Raw genomic sequence first — 25,638 nt, forward strand, 5'->3', positions numbered from 1 at the left:
ATGATATAAAATCTAAATCATGTTTTAAGTTATCGTTTAGATTGAATGTACAAACCAATTGGTTCGCGACAATTAGTTACATGTTTTGCTTTTTTTTTTTAAAAGTCGAAATATTGATGTTAAATTGCCTGAAACTCTGGTTCAAAGTCCAATTAGACTGAAATGAGAAAGAAATTGAATGTGAAAAAATATTTAAATTGATTTTATGAATGGAAAGTAAACATAAGTATTAAAACTAGAAAATCTTACTTTTTCCAAGTGTGATGAAATTCAACATTTTAATAGACAGTGAAAGTTTCAGTAGTATAAAATATAAGATAAGATTAATTATTTTTCCGAAGTTACCGAGCTGTGCTCAGATATTGATCACATGTAAAGTCTGGCTCATGAGGGTTTTGTTTATATTCTTGAAGCTTTTTGACCTCGTCTCGTTAACCTGCTGCTTCCTCATGCTGTTACTAACCTGGCGTTGCCGTGGCGACGCGGACGCTGCTCTTTCCTCCCAGTTGTTCCTGTGTGAAGCACTTTAACCCACAGAGGGAACCAATAAAACGATCAACCTGAGCCCTCCTTTCTTTGAGTCTTTAGTTTGACCGCCAGGTGGCAGCAGAGCTCTTCCAGATGCTCACACAGCTGCCCCGGTTTGACCTTTGCCCTCAGCAGGTGATCCTGGAGCTCCTGAGCCTCCGTCCTGCCTGTTTTTTATTGGAGTTGTGAGCAGAGTTCTGAAGAGCGGAAGCGACGTGCCGGTCGCTGGCAGGAAGCCGGCATGTGCCACCGTGTCGAAGGTCACCTGCTCCCATCCCTTACTCACCGGGGGTATTAATAACGCCGCCCGCCTGCCGTGCGGAGAAGCGTAGCGGGCCGCCCAGCTGTTCCCTCTCCTCCTCGACAGCAGATGCCGAGAATGGCTGAGGATCTGTGGATCTGGGTCAGGGAGCGCCGGGGTTCTGGTTACAGTCGCACCGACTTACTCCGGAGCATCGAAAGTAACGTGAAGAGATGCTGAGCGACCCCCCCTCCCCCCCACCACCTCCATCGGAGAGCGTCACCGTAACCTTTCATGTAATACCAGCATGTTAACGGAGATTAGCGGCGCCGGGTCGCGTTACACACAGTCAACCTTGGCCAAAGGCGCGGAGGCGGAAACTGCGGCAAACGACATCCATCATCGCCTGCGGCGGTCTTTCTGCTCAGGATTTATGTGTGTGTGTGTGTGTGTGTAAGGTGCTGCACACTTTCTTTATTTTTAATTGCAATGTGTATTTAAAAGGTAAAAGTCACCGATGGCAAAACACCAAAACCGAGCGGAGGATGTAATACCGCCTAACACCACAAGATGGAGTCAGTAGAAGTTCATTTTAATAACCACTGCCACAGACAGTGCGACACCTAGTGGGCCAATTAAGAACGGCTCGTCTTACGAGAAACTCACGTTTGAGCAGGTTTCCAACGACGCTCGACTCAGGGGGGGGAAAAAAAGAAAGAAAAGAAAAGTGAGCGAAGGCGGGGTTATAAAATTCTCAACTTTAATCAGTTCAAAAAGTTCACAACAAATGTAACACCTCGAGAGGGGAAATTAGCCATTAGAGATCGGGTGCTTATTTGGATTTATACATTCTTTCCTAATTAAACTCATTGGCATATAATTTGCTCTCCGGACCAAAAAAAAAAAGGGGGAAAAAAAAGAAGCCTTTTTGTTTAATTTTGGACAGAATTCAAACAATGAAAAATGTAAAAATAGAAAATTAAATGTAAACCCAGGTTGTTTTTATTTCTCATTTTGCTCTAAAGGTAGTGTCTTGACGCACTGCCGCGGCGGTAAACAATCTAAATTAGTACAGTTCAGAATGTGGAAAGCCGTCTGAGTTAAACAGGAGTTTGTTATAAAGATGCAACCAACCGAAGAGCCATAAATAACCTCCGCCACGACCTTAAAACATCCCAGTAATGAAGGCTCGCAAACGAGCAACAATCCTCTTAGAGGAAAAACAAAACGCTGATGTCGACTCGGCGACAGCACACATACACACGCACGCACGCGCACACACAACAACAACAACAACAACAAATAGAAACAATAGAATAAAAGGAAAAAATGTTCCCATGGTATTAAAGATGCTATACAATTGGGATGATATGCACATAATGGGTGTGGCTTTCCCTAAAAAATAAACAAAACAACCCAAAAAGAAATAATAATAATAATAATAATAATAATAATAATAATAATATAACAATGGCCTCCTGCTGGGAGCAGCTTGTCTCAAGCCTTCATTCATTTTTTCCGTTAGATTCACATTCTCCCACCATGCACGGGGGCAACAGACGGACGCAGAGGAGGACACACTGAACGCTAAACGCCAACCCGCCAATCAGAAGCTCGGATTAACGGCTGTGGAAAGTTTTTGTTTTTGTTTTTTGTTTGTTTTTTACACAAAAAGTCTCCATAGAAAACGCAGATCATGTAAAAAGGGCCGCCGGGCGACGCGCTGACCGTGGATTGGCATCGTTTTGGTCGATCCGGAGTCCGAATGGAGCGCCACGCCGTCTCTCTGGGGTTTAGTTGCGTTTGCTGTGGTTGGGGGGGAGGGGGGGTTGTTTGTACTGTACAGTTTGCGGGGGAGGGGAGGGGGAGGAGTCAGTCTCAGTCGCACATCTCCTCGGGGATCTCGTGTGGGTTGAGGATTCCCGGCACCGACATCTGGATCTTGTGTTTCTCCTCCTGGGCCTGACGCAGCGACGCCTCCCGCTCCTCCAGGAACAAGTCCGAGGTGTCCTCGCCCGCAAACTCCTGCAGGGGGGGGGGAGGGAGGGGGGGTAAGGGAGGGGGCGGGGCGTCAGCCTTACTCGTACCTTCTGACATGAACAAGTTTCATACAAGGTCTCCTGACATGCAGTAAAAACCTGGACCCACAACTTTCACTTTTTATGACTTTTCACTAAATATCAGTGTGGAGCCACAATTTTGAGCTTCTACATTTTTCTTTTCCCCCTGATTATTTTGGTCTCAAGTTCAAGCTCTGTTTTTAATTATTAATTATTTTGTTTTCCAGAGGTTTTTGTTTGTTATTATCATTTAATAACAAGTAAGTATAAATAAGTATTATTATTTGTCAGGTTTGGGCTTTATTTAAAAACCCATTTTATACCAGATTAAAACCTTTTGTTGTTGTCATTTTCACCTTTTTTTAGTTACTTTAAGATTTTTTTTTTGTTACTGTGAGCTGTATCAAAGTTTTTTATTGCCAATTTTTCTGTGATTTTAGCAATTTTAACAAATTTTAGTCACTTTTCATTCATTTTAGCTGTTTACATTATTTAAAAAATTCCAATCCATTTCATTACATTGCTGATTAATTTTAGATTTTTTAATTTAAATCTGTATTGAACAGTTAAAGGTGTTATATATTATTATAAATACGTATCATTTGTTTCTGTTCTTTGACAGGTTTTTACCATTTTTGACTATTTGGTTGTTTTTTTAAACTGCTAATCATTTCAACAGACTTTTAATTATTTGTTACTTGAGCCAATTCATTTTTTTTATTACCCCCCCCCACATTAAAGTTGTGTTTCTTTCAGATATTTCTCACTACAACATGTAAACGACACACAATTGTTCACATTAGATGTATAAAGATGAACAAAGATGATTTTATTGTGTAATGACAGCTGAGGTTATTTATTGATTCCTTCGTCTCACGTGATTAGAATGGTTTATTTCTCCAATGGTGAGAGGACATTGGATCTTGATTGCAGCGGCGTTTGACCTCGAGTGACTTTGTGACACTTTGAAATGAAGTGTGATCATTGAGAACAAGTTGAGATCTCACCTTGATTTGGACCAGGAAGTCCCTCAGGTGCTCCTTGAAGGCGGGAATGTCCTGATTTAAGCTGAACAGGCCGGTTACAAACACCTTCACCTGAGCACTGGAACACACACACACACACACACGAATGTGAGCCGTGGCAAACAGACAGGAGTGAGTGAGTGTGTGTGTGTGTGTGGGGGGCTCACTCTTGTAGGTGGGGGAAGGCGGTCTTGAGCAGGTTGGCCACATACTCCTGGATGAAGACCTGGTTGTTGGCGGGGCTGCCGGGGTTCAGCGCCGTCGTGATCTTCCCCTCCTCCACCAGGTTGAACATGTAGGCCAGGATGGAGGCGTGCATCGTCAGGCCTGACAAACACACACACACACACACACACACACCTTTAACTCCACCCGAGGCACAGCGGGATCAGTGAGAGGGAGAGGGAGAGAGAGGGCGAGCTCACCAGCGGTGTGCGACGTGTCGGTGACCACGGAGAAGATGTGCTGCAGGATGTCGCAGAAGTACGTCTGGTAGAAGCTCTGAGCCGCCGCCTCCTCCTGAGCCACGTTCTGCAGCATGGTGTAGAGGATCTGCAGGCCTGAGGGGCGCAACGCAGCGTCACGCCAGGCCAGAGCGCCCACAGCTGAACTGCTCACCTTTTACTACATTTTATTGGTTTTTTTTTAAAGTACGTTTAAGTGGTTTTAAGCCTTTTAGTTTTTTTAGGCAATCTAAGAACTTTTTTAGTCAAATTTTGATTCATTAGAAGTATTAAAAGTTATTTTAAAAAGTATTGTTCAGCGACATGTTTTGGTTATTTCAGCAAATTCTAGCCATTTTTATCCCATTTCTCTACATTATTCAAAAACGGAATAATCCGAATTAAATATCAGAATCGACATCTTCTCACCAATTTCCAACAGAATAGAAACTAAAGCAACAATCTTTATGTTGAGATTTGTCCTTTTTAGGATTGCATTGAAATTGATCAAGTTATTTAATTTCTATTTTTATTTCTCCAACTAATAATGTGAAAGTGATAGAAACATGATGTGATTGAACGGTTTCTTTCCACTCGGTTCACCCAATTCATGTTTGCACTAGAAAATATGAAAAATTTAAAACTGTCTGAATCCATTAACTAGTGAACGTTAACCAACATATAGCAAGTCATGATTAAGGTCATTTTTAGGAGACTGGTGTTCAAGGTTTTTAAGAGATGATGAAATGTGGGCGTCAATAAATGACGTTGAATTTAACGTAGTCAAAAAAAACCCCGCTCATGTTACAATCCGTGGATAGAGAGCGTCTCACCGGTGTCGGCCACGTTCCTCATGGTGTGTTTGAAGGCCCAGATGATGGAGTCCAGCACCAGCTTGAACTGGGCCGGCGGGATGGCGAGGAAGGCGGGGAAGCAGTGGGAGTTGACCGCCTGCAGCAGGTAGAAGAAATGGGTCCGGTGCTCCGGGAACTCCTCGAAGTTCTGCCAAAACACAACACGACGCCAAGCAGGTCAGACCCGGCGGGCGCCGACACGGCTCACGCGGGAAACCAAACACACTAGTTTGAAGGAGTTTTCGTCGAGGCCTTGCTTCCCCCACTTTGGCCACTCGGTGGCACTTTCTCCCACAGACCGGTGGCTGCCTCCACAAGGTCAGTCCTAATGTGACCCAATTTCCTTTTTTTTTGCTCTCATCTATGATGAAATCCTCGTTCATATGTAGAAATAAATCAGATCTATATGGGATTGAGTGCCGGTGCAGCCGCCGTGTCATCAGACTGGTCGCATTTTCTAAACACTGCTTCTCCAACGTCATCGGACCTCAGACCCTCGGGCTTGTTTTGCCACGCAAGTAGTGAGTAAATAAGTAAGAAGCATGGAGGCGATCCGATTGGAGGAAAGTCCAGCCCGGTGGGTCAGCTGAGGAGGTCACATGACTTCTGGTGAGGAAATAATTGCAGCGGATTCCGACTCAAACGGGAATTAAAGGCTTAACCTCTCAAGTGAAAACGCAAAACTTTGGTTGTGTTCTTTGGCGTCACGTTTTGGAAAACGGCTCCTCAAGGTGGAACTTTTTGAAAAGTCTCCGGACTGTCGCCGTCGAAAAGCGGGAAAATGCACCTTTCTTACTACAAGTGACTGTCGAGTATAACACTACCAAGTCCCAGGTATCGGGAGCCATGACACTCTGGAGGCAAGCGTTGTCCGTCTACTGAGCATGTGCAGAAGAACAGACCACCACGCTGCACATGCACAGTAGCAGTGGAACCTTTTTCAACCCGTTGGGTCCGATGGGAGGAATCCACACGGCGTCTCCAAGACGCTGGTCAACCAGCCGACCAGTCATGATGAGTCACCGGCTCATGAGCCCCGACACTCCCCCCGCCATCGCGGGCGACTTCCTCCCGAATCGCCGCCGCTCACCTTGTTGATCATGTTCAGCGTGCACTCGAAGACGGCGTCGAAGATCTGGGGGATCTCGCTGGTGATGTGCCCCCCCAGCTTGTTGACGATGGTCGCCATGGTGCTGAGCACCTCGGGCTCGCGGGCGGCCGGCACGTTGCGCTGGTAATCGATGAGGACGGCGTCCAGCAGCGGCGGCACGAAGTTCTCTCCGACCTGCACAACCGTGGCCACGTGGAGAAGTTTTACGCACGTCGTTCACGAAGCCGCTAAAACACACCGGGCGGGTCTGAAAGCAGGGGATCGAACCGTCTCACCATCTGGGGGTCGTTGGAGCGGCTGACCCAGCCCGAGATCAGCTTCAGTGTTTCCCGCTTCACCGTCCTCATGCTGCGGATCAGGGGCTGCTTCGTCACCATCTCACCTGCAACGCAGAGAGGAGGAGGTTTTGCTCGTTCCCTCCAAACTTCATCCTCCCGTGAGGCTCAGATCTCAACCAGGCTTCCTCATGGAGTCACATTATTCTGGAGTTTCTCAGTATTCCGCCAAGGTTTTTTCTCGGGCGCCTCCTCGCCGTCCTTACCGTTGGTCTGGATGGCGGCCGAGATGTTCTCGCTCAGGCACTTGTAGACGTTGAGCATGTCGAGGTAAATGCGTCCCAGCTGGATGACAAAGGGGTGACCCACGGCCTTGCAGGCGCGGACGTTGGTCTTCAGGATGCTGCCCAGCTGTTTCACCGTCTCGGGGTCCTTCAGGATGTCGACGTTCTGAGAGGAAGAGGAGAGAGGCCCGGTGCCCCCGTCAAGCCCGCCAGTCCAGACCTTCCACAGAGAGGCGTGGCGGCCGGCGCTCCGCTTACCTTGGTGGCCTGCTGGATGATGCTGTCCCACACCTGGTTGGGCAGCAGCATGTACTTCTCTATCAGGTGCTCCTGCACCGCCTGGTCCGTCTGCGCGCCGATCATGTAGCCCACCGCCTCGTAGAACGTGTGCACCTGCGCGTGGACGACAAGACGGCGTGAGAAAGGGAGACGTCCCGTGGCGTGCGCTAGGCGCTGCGGCTCGGACGGCGGCGGCGGCGGCGCCCCCTGCTGACCTGCTGGGGCTGGAGGTCGCAGATGATGGTGTTGATGTTGTTCAGGATCTCGTCGATGAAGGGCATCACCTCGCCCACCTGCACCTGGATGAAGTGGCGCCGGCACTTCTGCGCGATCTTGATGAAGGTGTCGCACGCCATGTCCTGCACGCCGTCGTGGGTTTCTGACGAAAACAAACAAACAAAATGAGAACACTTCCAAGTGCCGGCGTTCTCCACAGGCACCTACGCGGCCGGCCTCCTCACCGTGCATGAACTCAAAGAGCTTGTTGACCACGGTTTTGAGGAACTTCCAGTGGGCTCTGAGGAAGCGTGGATACTGGCCCACGATGTACATGATGTTGGAGGCTATGATGGCCTTGTTGTCCTTCCCTCGCTTCTGCTCACACAGACCCAGCAGGTCCTGAAGCAAAAACACACACACACACACACACAGACCGCGAGTCAAATCTCTGCACGACGCCCTGGTCAAATAGAGACCGGCGGCGTCGCAGTGTACCTTAATGACGGTGACGAGGAACCTCTTCTCGTCCTCCTCGTGCATGGCGCCGCTGATGGAGCCGATGGCCCAGCACAGCGTGTTGAGGTTCTTCCAGGACCACTCGGTGCCGTTCACCTGGTTGTGGAGCTTCTCCGTCATGATGCGCTCGGTGTCGGCGTAGTCCAGGTGAGTGAGGTACACTGCAGGGGCGCGCGGCACATTACCGTGATCACACATCTGCTGGTGGTGCGCAGCAGCGGCTTTTCCGCAATCGAGATGTATGTTTGGTGGAAATACTTCCAGAATAAAGTTGAAGAACGACTTCTTTGTGTCAATTAAATTTAAAGATTTGTCGGAAATCGGACTTTGATTACGCTGAATTACAAAGTCAGGCTTGTTTTCATAGTTTTAACAGGATTTTCTGCGGGTCTGAAACAAAATGCTCACAAAGTCTTAATAACTGAAGAAGCCAGCTGGCGTCCACTTTTTAAGTTTCTTTGCAATGAGGAGAACAAAAGCTGAATTATTTAACTGTAGGATCACGTAGATGACCGGCGGCTGCACCACTGATGATAATAAACGTCACCATGCGATAAACAATTACTAACAATTCATAAACGACTGAAGCGTCCACAAGCAGAAGTATCAAAGTAAGAGAAAGTGTCGTGGTCGTGGAGGGAGGGCGTCGTTACCGAGAGTCTCCCTCATGTTCTTGTAGAGGTTGATGGAGTCGGTGTCCTTCATGAACTCCCGCACGACCTCGCCCTGGTCGTTCTCCACCACCAAGACCTCCTCCGGCTTCGCCATCCGACTCACCATCAGCAGACGCACCTGTCGCACGGAGAAGACGGCCTGTCAGCGCGTTGACGCATCGGGAAGCGGCACTGGATTATATGTCTCACACACGCCAACACAAACTTATACACACACACAGACACACACACACATATATATATATGCATGCATGCACAAATCTTCACACAACCGTGTGCACACACAGAAACATGCATGTAAGCACATAAACAATTGTAATGAGAAGACAGGTGCACGCACAACCATTACAGAAACACACACACAACCACACTTCTGTATAAAATACACACAGACACACAAACAAACCAATAAGTGCATGAATGCACAATTACACACACAAACACACACCTGCAGAGACATACTACACGTCTTCACAAACAACTGTACACATGCAGACGTGAGTCGTCACACGTGTATCAAACCCCCTCACACGCACGCACAACCGAGAGAAAAAAGAAAAACGCGACGGTACTGTATGAGCTGCAGAATTAGTGCAACATTGTAACTGGAACCTGCTCCTGCAGCCACCTGTCGCCGAGCGCTGCCAGCTGATTCTAATGTGACTGCCGGCTGACACGCCGCCGCTTTAACAATCTTTTCCCCGCGCTGCCAGTTGCAGAGGTCGGCCCCGGGCGCGGCGGACCGTACCTTGGAGAGGACCGGCAGGTAGAGCTGCCGGCGCGGCGGCACGTCAAAGTGCTGGTTCCCGGAGAGCAGCGGGGACGTGGACGTGGAGAAGGGACTCTCTCTGTACAGCTCGGCGGCCAAGTGGTTCCAGTACTCCAGACAGATCTTGAAGATCTCGGTCTCTTCCACCTCCGACACCAGCAGCATGTAGTGGAGGGCCTGAGGAGCAACAACGAGAAAATAAAATCAAAAGTTGAGGTTTCGCTTCCATTTAAAGTGTTTTTGTCACATTGAACTGTTTAAGTGTCCGACGTGTCACATAAATAATTCCATAATTAAAATGAACGACAGATTTGAAAGTATAAACGTCTCCAGCTCAGTGTTTACATGTGTACCTATTTAAATCTGATTGGTATTATTCAGCTGTAATGTCATTTTCTGCTTTACAAAGTGACTTGAACGTGTTCTGTTTTTTCGTTCTGAAGTTTTCTATTGGCTTTCGGGTGAAATGGACCCGAAACACTGAAGCCGTCAGGAGTGGAGATGGAAGGAGAAGCTTCCGGGGCGCCGGTCGGAGCGACTGACCTCCATGAGCGTCTCTCGGAGGTTGAGGCGCTTCTCGATGAGCTGGCCGTGCTCTTTGAGGAACGTGCACAGGAACAGGCTGAGGTTCTGGATGAAGTTCTGCTCGTCGTCCTTGCCGTTGGCGTAGGCCAGCCGGATGTTGGTGTTCAGAGGCAGCATCTGGAAATGGAGCCGATTCCGGTTAATGACATCGAGGACGGAATGAGAAGAGGACCATCTGTGTGGTCAGTGTGTGTGTGTGGGTGTGTAATCTGAAGGCACCTGCTTGAGCTGACACATGGTGAGTGTGAAGAGCGTCACAAACTGCTCCTCGTACTGGCTGACGCTCACGCCGGCGATCTCCGTCAGGCACTTCAGCGTCACGTTGCGGAACATCGGCACGTTCAAAAACTGCACACAGGATGCAAACGCTGCACTCAAACCACCCGCGTCTTTTTTTTTTTTTTGTTTGAAACCTTCCAACGACGGAAACGGGAGCTGACAAACACCTCCCAACTGACCTTATACACCAGCGTGCTGATCAGCTTGGTTTCAAAGATGTATCCCAGAGGAATCCAGTTGAGAAAACGCAAGAGGGTCTCCAGAGTGGCGTGGACCAGAGGGGCATTCTGGGAATTTTCCTGAATTACAACAAAGGATGAAAAACATGCTTTCGGAACGGGAGTCTTCAGCCTCTGTTGACGACGGTTTCCAGTGAACGACGCAACACTGGCATTGCGTTTTGGAAGAATATAAAAAAAAAAAACTAAAAAACTGTGGACATAAGAGGGTACGCACCATAACAAACTGACAGAGCTGGAATATCTGGGAGAACTCGTTACACATGCTGAAAGAAAGAAAGAAACAAGAGGGAACATATTAGTGTTTCATGAAAAGCCTCCAACACTTTGGCTGGACAAGTTGATAAATCACTCCGTCGTTGTGGAGCTTTGTTTTGTGAAGAAAGTGACCACGGCTCCAAATCGACTGGAACGCTTTAAAGATTCACAAGTGAAACTGAAAAAGCTGAAATGGGTGCGAGGCGGTTCCAGACACTAACTCCTCTCTACACATTTCTTCTCACATACATCAAAGATGCTTCTCTCCACTCTGGAGACATTTTCTATTATTTACAGGTGACAACATTTCAAATCGCCTTCCGCCGTGAAGAACGCAGATATGAACGAACGTCTCTGGGATTGAGGGGTTTTGTGCAGCGAGAGGGTGATGTAACCAAAACGAGCCTCGCGTCGTCCCCGGTTACGAGGGGCGCCGACGTGCTCTTCTTTGACAACCTGCCTCTCGCTGCTCTGAATTTCTTTGTTCCAACTCTTTGATTTATGCTCCAGAACTGTAGTGCAGAGTTAATAAAGACACACATATAAAGGAAAAATCTATCGACATTTCCGCTGTAAAGCTCTTTGATCGGTGTCGGTAATGAAAACCAACACATTGGCTGGGCCTCGATGAAGCCGGGACCACGATGGCGCTGCCAGTGGCGTTTGGGCGGGGAAGCGGCGTGCTGACCTGTCTTTGAGGTGCTTGGCCTTGACCTGCGTCATCTGGCCGCTGGAGAAGTCGAACACCTCCTCGCTGAGCAGCTTGAGGATGATCATGTTGTTCTGGCAGAGGCTCTCGCTGGTGCGGCTCGCCCCCACGATGTCGCTGATGAAGGTGGGCCAGTGCTTGGGCCACTCCTGCTTCAGGATCTGCGGGCGCGGGGAGACACGCGGGCAACGTTCAGAACGAGAGACCGCCCACCGCGACCAATGTGCAAATGTGGAGGAAAAACGGGATACAAGCGTCTCTTGTTTAATCTCAGCCGCTCCTGTGGAGAACGATAGTAAACGTGTTTTTCTGACTCTGATGTAACGGGCCAACCGTCGGCTCATTCATGTCGCCTGATATTTCCGACGCGGCCTCCTGAGGACGGCTGGAATCTGGAGCTCCTCGGTCCCTCAAGGCCAGAACAATGTTAGCTCGGCTGACGCAAGCGGTGACTCACTCTCACTCTCACTCTCTGGCATTAATGCAAAGTCACTCGTGGAGCCGGCGAGCCAGTCCCGCCCCCTACGCACATATACATCAGACGCACGTGCTCTATTTGTTACATAATGAGGTCTTATTCTCAGCGGTTAGTAGAGGATTCTACTTTCCGTGCACACTGACGTCCTCTGATATCAAGAAGCCTCCCGGTCCGATCACCTCTACAGACACACGATCTAACACGGCACGACCAGAACGCCACCAATCAGCATTTTATCATGACAGCAAGAGCACATTTCGTCCTGCAAGTCGACGTCTTAGATCGGGAGTGTCAAACTCATTCTGTTCAGGGGCCAAATACAACACAACTTCATCTGGAGCGTGCCGGCCGGTAAAACAACCCCCCCCCCCCTTAAAATTTTAAGATTTTCTTTGTTGTGTGTGGTGAGGAAAAGCCAACTTCATAGCCATTGCATTACGCGCGTTTTTACAAACTCACCCTGACAGAATGACTTTGACATTAATGCTCGATATTCAACCCCGATCTCAGTGGTGCCGCTATTTGTTTTGTGTTTTGTTGTGACCGGATTGGACCGATTTTGGCCCACAGGCTTTATGTTTGACGCCTTCTCGGGGAAAAAAACAAACAAACCAGGAAAGTAGAAGGCAAAAAGCCAGAGTTGTGTTGGTACGTCTGGGCCTGAACATCTTGGTGCCAGAGGACAGTAGAACTTCACAGATCATCTGTAGTTCATCCTTCCATGGGCACGTCCACAATAATATGACAGGTGTGTGTGTGTGTGTGTTTGTGTGTTACTTTCCTGAACACACTGTGTTGCCTTTTGATACAAAGTCACATTCTGCTCAGCTTTGCCACACGGTCTCGAAACGCGGCTTTCGACTGAGCTGAACTCAGTGCAGTCGTTACTCGGGCCGAGCAAAAAATCAATTTAATCAATCGAATTTGTAGGTATATCGATTTTGCTAATTTTTTTTTTTTTTTTGGGGGGGGGTCACAGCAATAGTTACATTTTCGACAAAATATCTGATGTCTGCAGTCATTTTTCGGCCAAACCACCCAGCCCTACTCTTTACCCATCAGAGTGAATATTGACACATATCCACTGCCAATTTATTTTTGGGGGGGGAGCCTCTGAGCAATCCACAAAAAACAAACAAACAAACAAACAAAAAAAGCCCAGTTTAATTCAGTCTTTGGAGAGAGCACTGACTCGTACCAACCAGAAAACCAGCCTGGACTGTTGCAGTCAAGACCACCAAACCAGAGACCGACGCCACTGGCCTACTGGACGACCTTGCAAAGTACAAGAGCTACAAAGGTACCTGGGGTTCACACTGTTTCAATACGAGTAGCAAACATGAAACAACACCGGAGCGGCAGGATCAGTGACGCAGCGGACGGAGTGTTGAGCTGTGAGGAGAATGTTGAAGTGTTTCTGATCCTCCAGTGGATTAGTCAATGAAAGACCAATGTGATTGGTTGCATCCTTACAAGTAACAAAATGTTGTTGAAAGATAAATCCCAACTCTCTGTTGAAACTATCCAACCTCGTCAAACTTTGCAAGAACATATCTTGAAAAATCATAGCGAGATACTTTCATTAGATACGCTTCCACTTTTGCACCAAAACTAAAGGGAACATCAGGAATTGTCAGTATCTGTGCGCTATTCTGCTCTCATTGTGCAGAATTGGTTTGAATTGAATGTTGCAAAGTCTTCTTTATCAAAAGCGACAAAAACACGAATACACCACACAGAACTCTGACACTTACACACAAAACAGTAGCAACGTTTCTGAAGCTTACCTGGACCAGGATCATGTTCAGCTTCCCAATGTACACTTTTTCTTTCTAAAATAAGAAAACAAAAACAGACATGAGTACGGAAGGCGATGCATCCTGTTACAGTGTGCCCGTTTCACAATAAGAGCCTTCTGTCATTTAATAACATCGTTACAAATTTAATTTGGAACTTAACAACCCATACGGACATTCAATGAAGCTAAACTCTGGTTTCGGGAAACGGTTATGATCAAAATCCAACATATTTGATTGGACAGACGCCACTGAGGCTGTGACCTTCTGTCTGTAGAAGACATGTCGGCACCGGTCAAGAGCGTTTGAAAATAAACACCTTCAATCAATTTCATCCCAAAATTACAGCCTCCGATAGGGCGAGTGGTGAAGTCAGACATAAGTAGTAGCCTCAGTGAGAGCATGTTGTTGTTTTTCCGAGCCCAACGTCCGCTCCGCCGGTTCCCATGACGACCTGAAGTGTCCTTCTCGTCTGCTGGGACCTTCTTAATATCTCGTCCTGATGAGTTGAGTGAGTCACGTTGAGCAGAGCAATGGAGAACGAAGCCAACTGCGGTAACATGCGTTCTCAGAGGGGAAGTGAAGCGCCACCCGCCAGGTGCTGGACACCGTGTTCATCACGAGGTCTTCCAGTTATGCCGAGCTGCTCTGAGGCGCGTTGTTCATGCCGACAGGTCAGTTCAGTACACAGAGGTTCTGATATAAGAGGGAGGATCAGACAGGCGAAGAGGAGCCGGACCGATGACGCCGCATTAACCGGGAACCAGGAAATGAAACACTTCTATTCCTTGATGGTTTGAGCCATCTTCACGGCTGCCTGTCAAGTTATTCAGGTGCGTCAACACAGGGAGATTAGATTAAATTAAAGTGTTGTGCATTGAAAATGCACAACACTGCCACCTAGCAGCAGGTGACACAAAACTATGCGCTTTCACTTGGAACGTCGTCGTATAAACTCGGTGTAAAACTCCCTCTTTGTCCAGAATACTCACCTCTACGTTCGACGCGTCTGATGAAGTCTTGATAATGAGTCCGACCACATACTTTTTTATACCTGGCGCGTGAAGAAAGACACGAGAAGGCGACAGTTAGTGTCAAAAAGTGAACTTCAGCACACCCAGGTTCACTTTACTCAGCAGCCCACAGCCATCTGGGCTGGTTCAGTGGCGTTTCCACCTCAAGTCAACACGAGCAGAGCATCTTTCAAAAAAAATCAAAAACAAAAAACAAAGCCATACACACAAAAATAAAACGTGCGTTTTCAGCTCCCTTGTATTTTCTTTTCTGCAAAACTTAAAGCCGGACTCATGAGTGCTTTTTCAGCGTGAGAGGAGTCGAAAACAAAAGTAATACTCGGACAAGTGGGGGAGAAGACATACTGAGTTTGCCACTTGAAAAAAATGGAGGCATCTATGGTCAGAAGCAGGGAAGCCTTAGGTCAGTGAGAAAAACCAATTTGGAGCAAAACTAGAGAAGATTTTCACGTAAATGTCAATTTTAATTCATCTCTCGCTTTATTTTTTTTGGTTGGATGAGAAAATATGAATGGATTACTTTGTTTTAAACAGATCAAGAAATAAATCAACTTTAAGCCCATTTCCATTTCATGTACTGTGTAAATGAGCTGTGACGAATCATCGGACATAAGACAACCATCAAAGTTTTTTCAGGGTATTTATCGCAGGAAACCAAAATGTAGGATTAAAAAAACCCCGAAAACAATGACTGCTGTCACAAGCCTTTACTCCCCTGTTGGTATAATGACATGAATGTGCTCAGAGCAGCATTGAAATGTGTTATTTTCCATGAAAGAAAAAAAGAATAATCAGCAGAAAGACTTCTAAATCAAGGCCACAAAAACACGACACAGATAAAGTCTTCAATATGTTAAATGCATCTAGATCCTATATATATATAGATATATTTTTTTTTTTTCCCAGAAGCATCATTAAAAACCTGCGCAGGGATGTTTTGTAAAACGGCTGCTAAAGTGCACAATCCAACCTTTTTTTTTTTTTTTTGCAACAACAGCAGCAGCAGCAGCAGCAGCCAGTACAAGCCAGCCGAGCAGAAAACAAACCAGCATGCTTAGTGGGGGAATAGCCCTCAACATGGCAACCGCACGTCACAAACAGTTCAAACTGCTCTGAACACAACAGCAAGATATTTCTTCTTTTTGTTTTTTTTACCTTCACACTGATTCCTCGGGAGAATCTTCCATCTTGTTTTGATAACCGTTTCCAGAATCTGAAGAGCATAGTACTGCAACACGTAAGGAGGAGAGAAGCATTAGGAGGACGCCTCAATGAGAACAATCAGCAAGCATTGTGCAACTTTAATACAAACCAAAAAAAAAAAGGAGTAAAAAAAATAAAAACAGTATGAAGTGGACCAGCCTGGAGTAAACTTCTAAACTGGATTGGACTGAACCACATCGTTCATGCAGATTTTGTAGTATTTGTAACATTCACTTTTTATTCTTTTTTTTAAATCTCAACAAACAGCATAAAGCTGGAACGCTGCAGAAGTCCTGCTGTTTCTCCCAGCATCACACCAGACAGCCAAAGACAGCAGAGAGATGCGCCGGCCCATTAGCTGGCTTTGCCTCAGAAATGCACCGTGTGTGAGGGGAACGATCAAGAAGATGCATTAGAGATCTTTAAACCGAGGCGACTCACTCTGTGGAGGGTTGGATATCGAGAACTGGCGTCTGAACGTATGGACTCCTGAGCACAGAGCTGGGCTCCGCTGCTTCTGTGAAGCACACGGCCCACGAGTGGAGTGCGTACGGCGTCGCGTCGGCATTGAGACGGCAACGTTTCGAAAACGATGTACTTTTCATGCAGCGATGCCAGTGGGTGCTGCTGTTGCGTAATAAAAACACCCAAACATCTGCGCTGCGGACTCTGAGCGCCGCTGTCGTGTAAACGAAAACCAGAACGTTCGGCGCTGTAACTTGAAAGTGACCCATTTCTTCAGCGGGGAGTTTTGAAAACAGCGACGCATCCGGCACACCTGGCTTTTGGTGAGGAAGGACATTCTGATTGGCCCAGACACCCAGAGCAACTTCTCGGGGTACCAAGAAGTATGGACAACTTTTAATATTTAGTTTCAAATCATGTTAAATATGAACTTTTTGGAACTGCACTACAAGGTCTTGATGCAACCTCGTCTCTGGGGGGGGGGGGGTCCTTAAAAACAACATTAATACACACAGTGGCTTGTAAAAGTGTTTATGTCCCTTGACATGTTCCACATTTTGTCACATTACAACCACAAATGGGCTTTATTGGGATTTTACGTGAGAGACCAACACAACATGGAAGGAAAATGATATAGTTTCATCAATGGTTTTCAAATGAGAAAACTCAAAGGTTTTCATCCCCCATTAGCTGGAATCACATCTGTAAGTCTTTTGGAGTCTGTCTCTACCAGGCCGGACCATCTACAAGACTGGTCGGCCTGCAGTTGGAATCAGACTCTTTTCAATTCGATTCAACTTTATTTATACAGCGCCAAATACAACACGGCCCTTTCTAGGTGCTTTTAACAGAGATGTTTGCGACGAGGGATTCCAAAGTGCTCAAAGCTTGGGATATTTTCTTTTTACACCTGAACCCTTCTTTAAACTTCTCCACAGCTCTCACCTCACCTGGCCAGTTTGAAAAGTAACATAGGGTATATCAACACTTTTACAAGCCACTGTCATACTCTTACACTATTGTCAGGTTTAAACTCGGTTTTAAACTCAGGTTGGCTCATAGCATGCAGTAGATCTGACCTTGGGATCCACAATCCAAAACGAAAAGTTGTCGATACCCAACCCTGAGCTCCGCGGCCTGTTGTCTGAGCAGTACGACTCTTGATTTGTCCTGTAAACCTGAATCTGATCCCTTTAGCTGGTGTGTCATAAGGAACAGCAAGACCAACCACAGGTTAAGCTCCCTGCTCATTTCCGATTGCCTAATTGAGAAGCATGAAGAGAGAAAAACTGTTCATTTTCAAGTCAAGTCTTTGATCTAATGTTACTTTGACTGTTTCAACTGTAGGGATCATCGATTCAAGGAAACAATGATTCCAACAAAAAAACAAAAACAAAACCCAAACAAACAAACAATGAATTGCATGTGGTAAACGGATGTTATTGAAGCGGGATTAACACGATGTGTGACAGACAATGAATGCTGGTAGAATAAAAGGGTGAAATCTCCGTACGGGCACAGAGACCGTACGGCGCCCGCAGGAGCGCCGCACGCGCCCCGGCCCGTGGCGTATTCCACCTTGGACTGTTGGGATCTGCACAGACCACCGCAGGAGGCATGAGGAGTGAAACTATCAGCAGGAGGCGGCCAAATGCGCGGTTTGTGTTTTAGCTTGAGGAACAGGACGGAGGGGACCAGAGGAGTGAGGAGAGGAGGAAAAAGGATGCACTGGAGTGGGGAGGAGGGCGGGCGGGCGGGCGGGCGGGAGCGGCGCCATGATCCCTACAGGTGAATTAAGTCATTCACATCGCTTCTCTACAATGAGTCCTACTGACTGCAGCCTGCACCCTCCCTCTGTCCAATGAAACAGATGCAATAGAAACGGATGAACAGAATTCAGTCAAAGGGAATTTAAAAAGGGTAGACCTTGTGGAGGCCTGCCGGCAAAGCCTAGCTGTGTCATGACGCACAGGATGACACACCCCTTTTCTTCCTATTACAAGCCATAAACATAATGGAACATTGTGATTAATATCAAAAAGTCACAGCTTGAATTCAGCACATTTGCAAATATTATGACCACTGCTAAGAAAAAAAGGCAGATGTGCAGAGTGCTTGGAAAGTTGTTTTCTTTTTCAAACTAACGAATGCAGATAAATGCAGAATTGAAGAGGTGTTTACCTTTTGTCTCCTCTTTTCCTCTAATGCCCCTATTTATTTGGCAAATTTCACATATAAAAACTAGGAAAAAAAAAAAAGGTCCTGTTGATACATCAACTCAGACATTAGTAATGAATGTCAGGGTTAAGCAGTCTTACAGGCAAGCAACAAAGAAAAAGGCAGATGTCAACAATACTTTGAGGAAGGCGTGAATGGATCCGTGTGCATTCGGTTTGTGGGTGAAGCTTTAAGTCAATATTGTTGCCAGTGTGGATTTGGACTATTAAAATGCAAATGAAGACAACTCGATAGGGAGTGGTCGGTATGTTGACAATCCAGAGTCTGCTTTAGCAGCTGCATCATCGTTATCTGAGGAGATGATTTACTCACAATGATTATTTGTTAATTTGGTTAATGTGCTAATGAGCTCACATGGCTGCAAAAATGTTCTTGTTTGCACCTGAAAGTTGTGAGTACGTGGACATGGATGGTGTTATAAACACAACACGTGAGCAAATATGCACTCAAGTCTAACTGCTGCTGCTCATCCCACAAATGCACGTTTGTTACAAATGTTATGGCCGATCTGTGCATCTTAGCCCACAATGATGGGAAGATAAATACCAAATTGATCTCAGAATATTTCAGATGTTTTTTTTTTTACCCTGGCATCTTGTCATTAATGCACATTCGGCAGAGCTCCCCTGTGGCTTTGAGCTTCATCATAAGTGTGACTTGTGAGGGAAAACACGCCTCAGCTTTTCAGACTTCTGCCAACAACCACGACGGGCTAACCTGGCAGGGCTGCATGATCTAGTGGAAAGCATAAAATAGAGGGTGGAGCCAACAGTTCAGACTCCCGATTGGCTCATTCGCTATTTAGATTACGCTGCAGCTGCGGGATGGCGGGCAGAAAATTCGGCGTGTTTGATAGGTTCACGTCCAACCGAACTCCTGTTATCAGACGGGCAGAGGTCCTGCATAGCTCCAGCGTTAGGGCATGGGACAAATACGGCTCCTACCCAGTATTGAGCTTATGCACAATGTGTTATCTCCATGCACAACGGGATACGCTCCATTCAATCTCTGGTGCAATCAAACAGCTGGAATGGGATATGGTGCTTAGACTTTTGTGTGACGTTTTTGAAGACTCCTTCCTCAAAGTACAAGCAAGAGTCTCTGCAAAACTGTTTCCTGGACTGGCTTACTTTGGTGTTCATGTTCTGGGAGAACTCCAGGATGGTGTCCACTCTCGTCCAGGCGTCTGGATGTTCCTTTAAATGTGTCAGCACTTCTTGTGCCATTCTTTGCTGCAATAAAAACAAACAGAAAGCGCTTCAGAACTTCAAGCTGAGATGGCCAGATGCATGCGGGAATACTCCCGAGTGTCGTCGAAGGTGGATTTATTGAACAGAGGAAATATTCAAAAGGGGAAGATTGTATTAAAGGAAAGGTGTTGCATTGACAGACAGGACGTACCTGTGGTCCCACCCCATGATATAGACAGTTGACCACGTTATCCAGCAGGTTGATATCCAGTTTCTGGTTGAAGTCCAGCAGCTGCTGTGCTGCATGGTCTGCTAACATTGTCATAATTGCTGGCATAGAGCTCTAGAGAAAGGACAGCAGAGAGAGAGAGAGAGAGAGAGAGAGGGGGGACGGGGGGCGGTGAGTGCACACAGAACATTCAACAGCCAAAGTCATGTGAGCCGTGTGTTTAGAAACAATTCCAAACAGCTGACCGCCTCACAAACATCCCTCCGACCCACCGGCAAGCCGCCCATTTATAAAGTTAAAAGCTGACGGTGTCACATGCCTGTCAGTGATCGAAAAGTAAACAGAGGGGCGAGGAAGAGACTGTGGCCGTTCTTGTGTCTGAAAACTGATGAGAGGTTTGGGACACAGGCAAGTCCAGACGTCAGGACTCTACGAGCAGCAAAGACAAACGAGCCGGTCAAACTTTAGAGGTGTACGTCTCGTCCTGCAGCCCAAAGTGCCTCACAGACGATGGTGACGCGTGAAAGCAATAGACGGGATAGTGCAAGAGCTAATGGAGAATATACAGTGCAGATAAGGTGAGGGTTTATAGATGATGTTCGGCAATAAACTGAATAGGATGTGATATTGTGGTGGAACACAAGTAGAGGTCCTCAGAGGGAGAAACAGCTTTCCACTCTCCTGACTGCAGTGAGCTGGTGTCACAAAAACAAGCAAACTGCAGCTGAAATTATGAAAAAGTTTGACTTAAAACCTCAGGGGGTGGGGTGGGTGAGCTTGTATATAGCCTGCAGGGGGTCCCGTGAGGATTTAAGAGATTTTGAGCTCAATCAAGAAACTCTCAAGGAACAAATAATATTAACGGAATGGATTCGTACATTTGAAGAGCACCTTTAAAAGCTTAAATTGCTCAAATTCAATTAGACAAAAAGATGTGCAAGGATGCGAGCAAAGTAATGAGAAGAATGAAATATGCAGAAAATATGACAAAAAGCTAAAACATTATTAAAGCGGGAAGCATTTTAGATGGGCAGAACTGATCGCGAATATTAAAAACACAACGCCGCATTGACAGATTTACTAAGTGACTCTTAAACGTTTTCTTTTCAGCACTAAGGTTTTAAATCTGTCAAAATTAACTCTTAACATTTTAAGGCCGTCTGAAATTACATTTTCAAGACTGTGACATTACTGTAAGCTTTTTAAAAATATACTTTAAAAGTCATTATTCAAAAGCAGCAGAAACACCTATACTATAAAGGTATTCAAGTTGTTTTTTTAACCAAATTCACAATTCATAGCTTCCAGAGTACTTTAAATTGGGTGAAGTTCTCCCAAATGTATGAAATGTTGTGTAATCTTGTTGCCACATACTGTACATCTTCAAGCACTGAACAAAAGTTACCCTACATTTGACCACAATTGGACATATACATACAAACTGATGCACTTGGGTTAGATTTAGACAGATCAATCATGATTGTCAGAATCCACGTTGAACTACTGTGGTAGTAAGCAAGCGCGAGTTGTATTTTAAGAAGCTTAAAGTGTGGCCCGTGAATCCAAGAAAAGCAGCAACTATTTCAAAGTTCAGTCCCACTTCGAAAAGGGACCAAATATGGTCACTTGAATGATAAAGGGTTAAATTAAACAAACCTGTGTGGTAATGATACTCTGGTCGAACCAGGGAGGGGTATGTGTTTTGAACAATCTGTGAATTAGGGAAACAATTTGTTTATATGGAGATACCATCAACTCATTCATTTCAATCTAGTGGCAAGCAATGGACAAGAACGATCTCCGGATGAGACGGAGGTTGGGGGGGGGGGGGGGGGGGGCTTTTTGTAAATATAGGTCACCAATTCAGCATTTCATAAAAACAAACGAGCAGATTCACGACAAAAAAAAAAAGAAATACCCTTGTCAATCCCTCTCTGGACTCAATCTGAGAAGGTTAAATGCCCCACGTGTCGGAAATGTACCCGGCGACGTCACGTTGTTTACATCCATACGCGGAGTAGAATTCACTCCTCCGACACACAAGAGGAGGAAGCTGAACAATAATTAGAAGGGAGAAAAAAAATGCAGCGGTCTAGCACGCTGACGGTCTCGAGCATTAGACCGGTGACGCCGCGTGACGCTATAAACAGTTAGCATTTAGCCATTAGCCGCGGAGGCTAGCCGCCGAGCAGCGTGTCGCACAAACACTCCATTCACGTGCGGCTCCGCTCACAGCGGCCACTCCCACTCGGGCCAATGCGGGGACCGCGGGACGCCGATTGAGCCGCAGTTATTACCCGTCACATCGCCGATGTTTTCGGGGAAGTGGTTTTTTTTTTTTTGTCCTTGCGCTCCGACGTTGGTCGAGAAATTTATAGTTCTCAGTCAGAAAGTTACTAGCTAGCGGCGGCTAAACTTGACACATCCGCTCGCTCTCGCACACACGAGCGGGAGGAGAAGGCACGGATATTTAAGCGCAACGTATTCATCCGCAGCCTCCGTTAGTTCTTGCGTTTATTCCGGTAAAGTTAAACCCGCACTCTCGACCGGCAGCCAGCATTAGCTAATCCCCGTAAAGTAGCCAGTGCTAGCTAGCGGGCTATGTGGTTTTACCCACCGCTGATGCTGCTGCGGACTTTGAATGAGCATCGTCTTTCTCTGGAAAACACAAGTTAGCAGCCACACCGATACGCAGGATTTATTCCCCGGGACGTTGTTCAGTCAAGAAACGTTAATCACAGCATGTCAGGATTGGTACTTCACCCCAGGTTACCTACCTAAAGTCCAAGGCTCTGACTGAAAAGAGTGGCGTTTGCCAAAGAAGCTACGAGATCTAGTGAGTACTTGAGTATCACTGTTGATAAGGAGGCACAAAAAAAAAAAAAAAAAAAAAGATTTCTTATTTTTTTTCTGCAGCGTTGCCTCTATCTCCAGCTCCAGCAGTGAGTGATGTCTGGCTGGTAACAACCACTGATGTGGAGTCCAAAGCTACTATCACGGCAAACCCAGCAAGCCCTCACTCCGATACATCTTACGGATCAAACCGAGTCTTGATTCCGTAATTAATTCGTTACTCTAATGATTTTTCCAGCGGGGCGGTTTGGAGGTTGTGTGCCTGCGCCTCCTCTCCTCTCTCAAGCAACTAACTCTCAACCGGTTGAAACCGGTTCAGACTGGGAGATTCCATCTCGGTTTAGTTTTCAGCCGATGGCGCCGCGTAAAAGTTTGGACTGGGATCCCGCCCGCCGCGCGCCGCGATTGGCTGCCTCGCCGGCGCAGACTTCCTGCCCGCGCTCCTATTGGCCGGCCGAGCCGTCCGTCCGTTTCAATTCGCTCAAGCGCCCACGCCGCCACTCCGCCCGGAGAGAAAAAGAGGGCAGACTCCCGAGCAGAATGGACTTCTTTCTGCACCGCTCCTTCGAATAAACTCCCATGTTTCGCTTTTTTACCCCACCACACGTTTAACTTTTGCTTCTGAGGCGCATTAAAGTACAATAATGCGTTTTTCTTTTTAATAAAAAAAAAACCCAACAACAATAAACTGATTTCACATGCACTTTAAGAGCTTATCTGTGTGTGTTTGACACCCCTGCTGCTTTAAAAACGCACCACAAAGCTTAAAACACAGCGCGAGGGCTGGGAGACGCGCTCACGCCGCCTGTGCCATTCATTTGCCTGTTGCTTGTAAGCTGGTAATTTTCCACCAGCCACGAGTGGGAGTGGTTACATGAACATGAACGCACGGGGTTAGAAAAGCGACCCGGAGAAGTGTGCTTCCCGAACGAGACGGAGCGACAAGCCGCCGGGGCCGACTTCTTTATTTCTGACACAAATGTCGTGTCGGCGGACGCGCGATATTCGGCCGCAGTGTGCGTGTTTGTCGCTAATTGAGCGCCGCTGTCAATTGGGGATGAAAACATGACAGCTCTCCCTTCGCTCGCCGCCTCGCGCTCCCCTCCGCGGTCACGTGGTGCAGCGCGCTACTTGATGGAAAAATACTGGATTCGGTGTGTAGTGGAGACAGTACACAGCCCAGTAAAGTCATTCACAGGGCTTTTCGAAGGGCGTTTGCGTATTTACCCAGCAACACCGACCTCCTCCTTCTCTTTATGTCTGAGAATCCCCCCCCCCCCCCAAAAAAAACAACAAAATATACTGAGATTTCTTTTTTAAATCATAGTTAATTTCTTGTTATGACTTAAAGCAGTCCTCTGATAAAACACTACACATGCAAAGTCATGCCCTTGCTATTTTTCAAGTGCAAGCCTGATTTTAAAAGCAAATTTCTGTGCTTTTTTAAATACTGTCACAATAAATCTGATCTCCATTTTTGAGCCGATATCAAGTAAAACCATAGTTGGTATTCCCGATACCAAAATGATGCCAATTCTTGGACAGCTAAGCTTATGTTGTATTGTTTTGTTGCAATAGAAAGCTGGTAAAGGTATTGTAACAGGGGTTTTCACTTTTCATGTTTTTCCCCAGCTTGAACAGTTCCCAAAGCGCTTTACACTGTTAATCACATTCACACACACCGGTTGAAGCAGCTTTCATGCAAAGCGCTCATTCTGTCCATTGGGAGCAATTTGGGGTCCAGTCTCTTGCTCAACACAACTGCGATGTGAGGGCAGGGGGATATGGGGACTCAAACTTGCAACCTTCTGCAAACTTGTTTATCCACACTTTTATTTAGGCGGATAACAACAATAAAGGTTTTAAGTTCCATTGATTTTTAATCAACCTCTCCTATTGGATAGTCTGCACACGGAAGGTCACTCGGTTCCAGTATATATGTTATTCACCTACTGTATTATAATTACAAGCATATAATTTATGATTCACTTACGTCACAATCATGGAACATTTAGATTTGTTCACTCATATTGGCACACAAATATACAAGATGGTTCTCCCACAGGTCAGTGTCTGGCATTCAAGGACAAAAGCGTATGCTGAGATAACAGAGGGAACCTCATCAGAGTCAAGACACACTCACAAACATACACGAAAGGCTCCTCTGCTCTCATCTTGTGTAGTGTTGACAGTTAACAATCCTTGGCCAAGTTTTAATGTACGTGCATCCTGGCGAGACAATAAAACATCACCTGAGACCAAAAAGTATCTTCTGGGATTCTTTTCTGCATCAAACCACAACACACTAAGACTTCCGGTTGAGAGGCGACCACTGCACTCACTGCAAGGCAAACACATGACAGATCCATGTACAGTTCAGTTAAGTTCATTAGAATTTTAGTTTGTTCTTTTCAGGTGGGTTTTAACAACATACCCTTTACATGACAGTCTCTGAAATATGTGAAAGGTGTGTTGTAAAAACCTACTTGCCCAAAAGGGAAGTAAAACACGTAGGTCCCGTTTGCACAACATTTCAAGTGAAAATGTATAATTTCCTTGTTTTCATTTTAGAAAAGTTTGCCGTTTACACGGCAACAATCTGCAAACGATGTTCGTCTACACTGCAAATTGGTGTTGCGAGCAAGTTGGGCCACGAGTGGGCGCTGTTTGTTTTTGTATCGAAACCAGCAGGGAACAGTACACTATCAACATTAATGATGGGAGTACACAGATATTCATTTGGATGTGTGAACTGTCACCTATAAAATGATGAAGTCCCAGGAGAATATGGACGGGGAGTCACT

The 25,638-nt window shown here is 46.4% G+C and overlaps 1 protein-coding gene across 2 annotated transcripts; it reads right to left on the reverse strand.

Annotated features, from left to right (window-relative positions):
- Positions 1 to 1,512: 1,512 nt before the first annotated feature.
- Positions 1,513 to 22,921, reverse strand: xpo1b (exportin 1 b). 2 transcript variants are annotated; one of them, XM_080507950.1, is made up of 26 exons: positions 22,759 to 22,921; positions 21,638 to 21,692; positions 19,964 to 20,095; positions 19,693 to 19,794; positions 15,812 to 15,884; positions 14,615 to 14,676; positions 13,614 to 13,658; positions 11,328 to 11,509; positions 10,599 to 10,647; positions 10,322 to 10,441; positions 10,083 to 10,211; positions 9,822 to 9,980; positions 9,258 to 9,455; positions 8,489 to 8,627; positions 7,815 to 7,996; positions 7,562 to 7,718; positions 7,316 to 7,479; positions 7,080 to 7,214; positions 6,804 to 6,987; positions 6,538 to 6,644; positions 6,242 to 6,436; positions 5,131 to 5,299; positions 4,280 to 4,414; positions 4,022 to 4,181; positions 3,837 to 3,933; positions 1,513 to 2,794 (listed from the first exon to the last, which is right to left on the reverse strand). In XM_080507950.1, the coding sequence occupies exons 3-26, from the start codon at positions 20,087 to 20,089 to the stop codon at positions 2,648 to 2,650; spliced, it is 3,216 nt and encodes a 1,071-aa protein (XP_080364076.1). In that variant the 5' UTR covers positions 20,090 to 20,095; positions 21,638 to 21,692; positions 22,759 to 22,921; the 3' UTR covers positions 1,513 to 2,647. The 2 variants fall into 2 exon arrangements, with proteins under 2 accessions (XP_080364076.1, XP_080364075.1); XM_080507949.1 differs by lacking the exon at positions 21,638 to 21,692.
- Positions 22,922 to 25,638: the final 2,717 nt, after the last annotated feature.

Source organism: Blennius ocellaris (genome assembly GCF_963422515.1).
Source record: "Blennius ocellaris genome assembly, chromosome: 13".
Lineage (NCBI taxonomy): Eukaryota > Metazoa > Chordata > Actinopteri > Blenniiformes > Blenniidae > Blennius > Blennius ocellaris.

What these genes read in the sequence shown, in the direction of transcription:
- xpo1b (XM_080507949.1), bottom strand. Translation starts at nt 20,089, where the DNA reads ATGCCAGCAATTATGACAATGTTAGCAGACCATGCAGCACAGCAGCTG. An exon ending in CGACACGTCGCACACCGCTG is followed by an intron (nt 4,182 to 4,279) that starts GTGAGCTCGCCC and finishes TGTGTTTGTCAG; the next exon opens with GCCTGACGATGCACGCCTCC. An exon ending in ACTTCCTGGTCCAAATCAAG is followed by an intron (nt 2,795 to 3,836) that starts GTGAGATCTCAA and finishes CCCCCCCTGCAG; the next exon opens with GAGTTTGCGGGCGAGGACAC.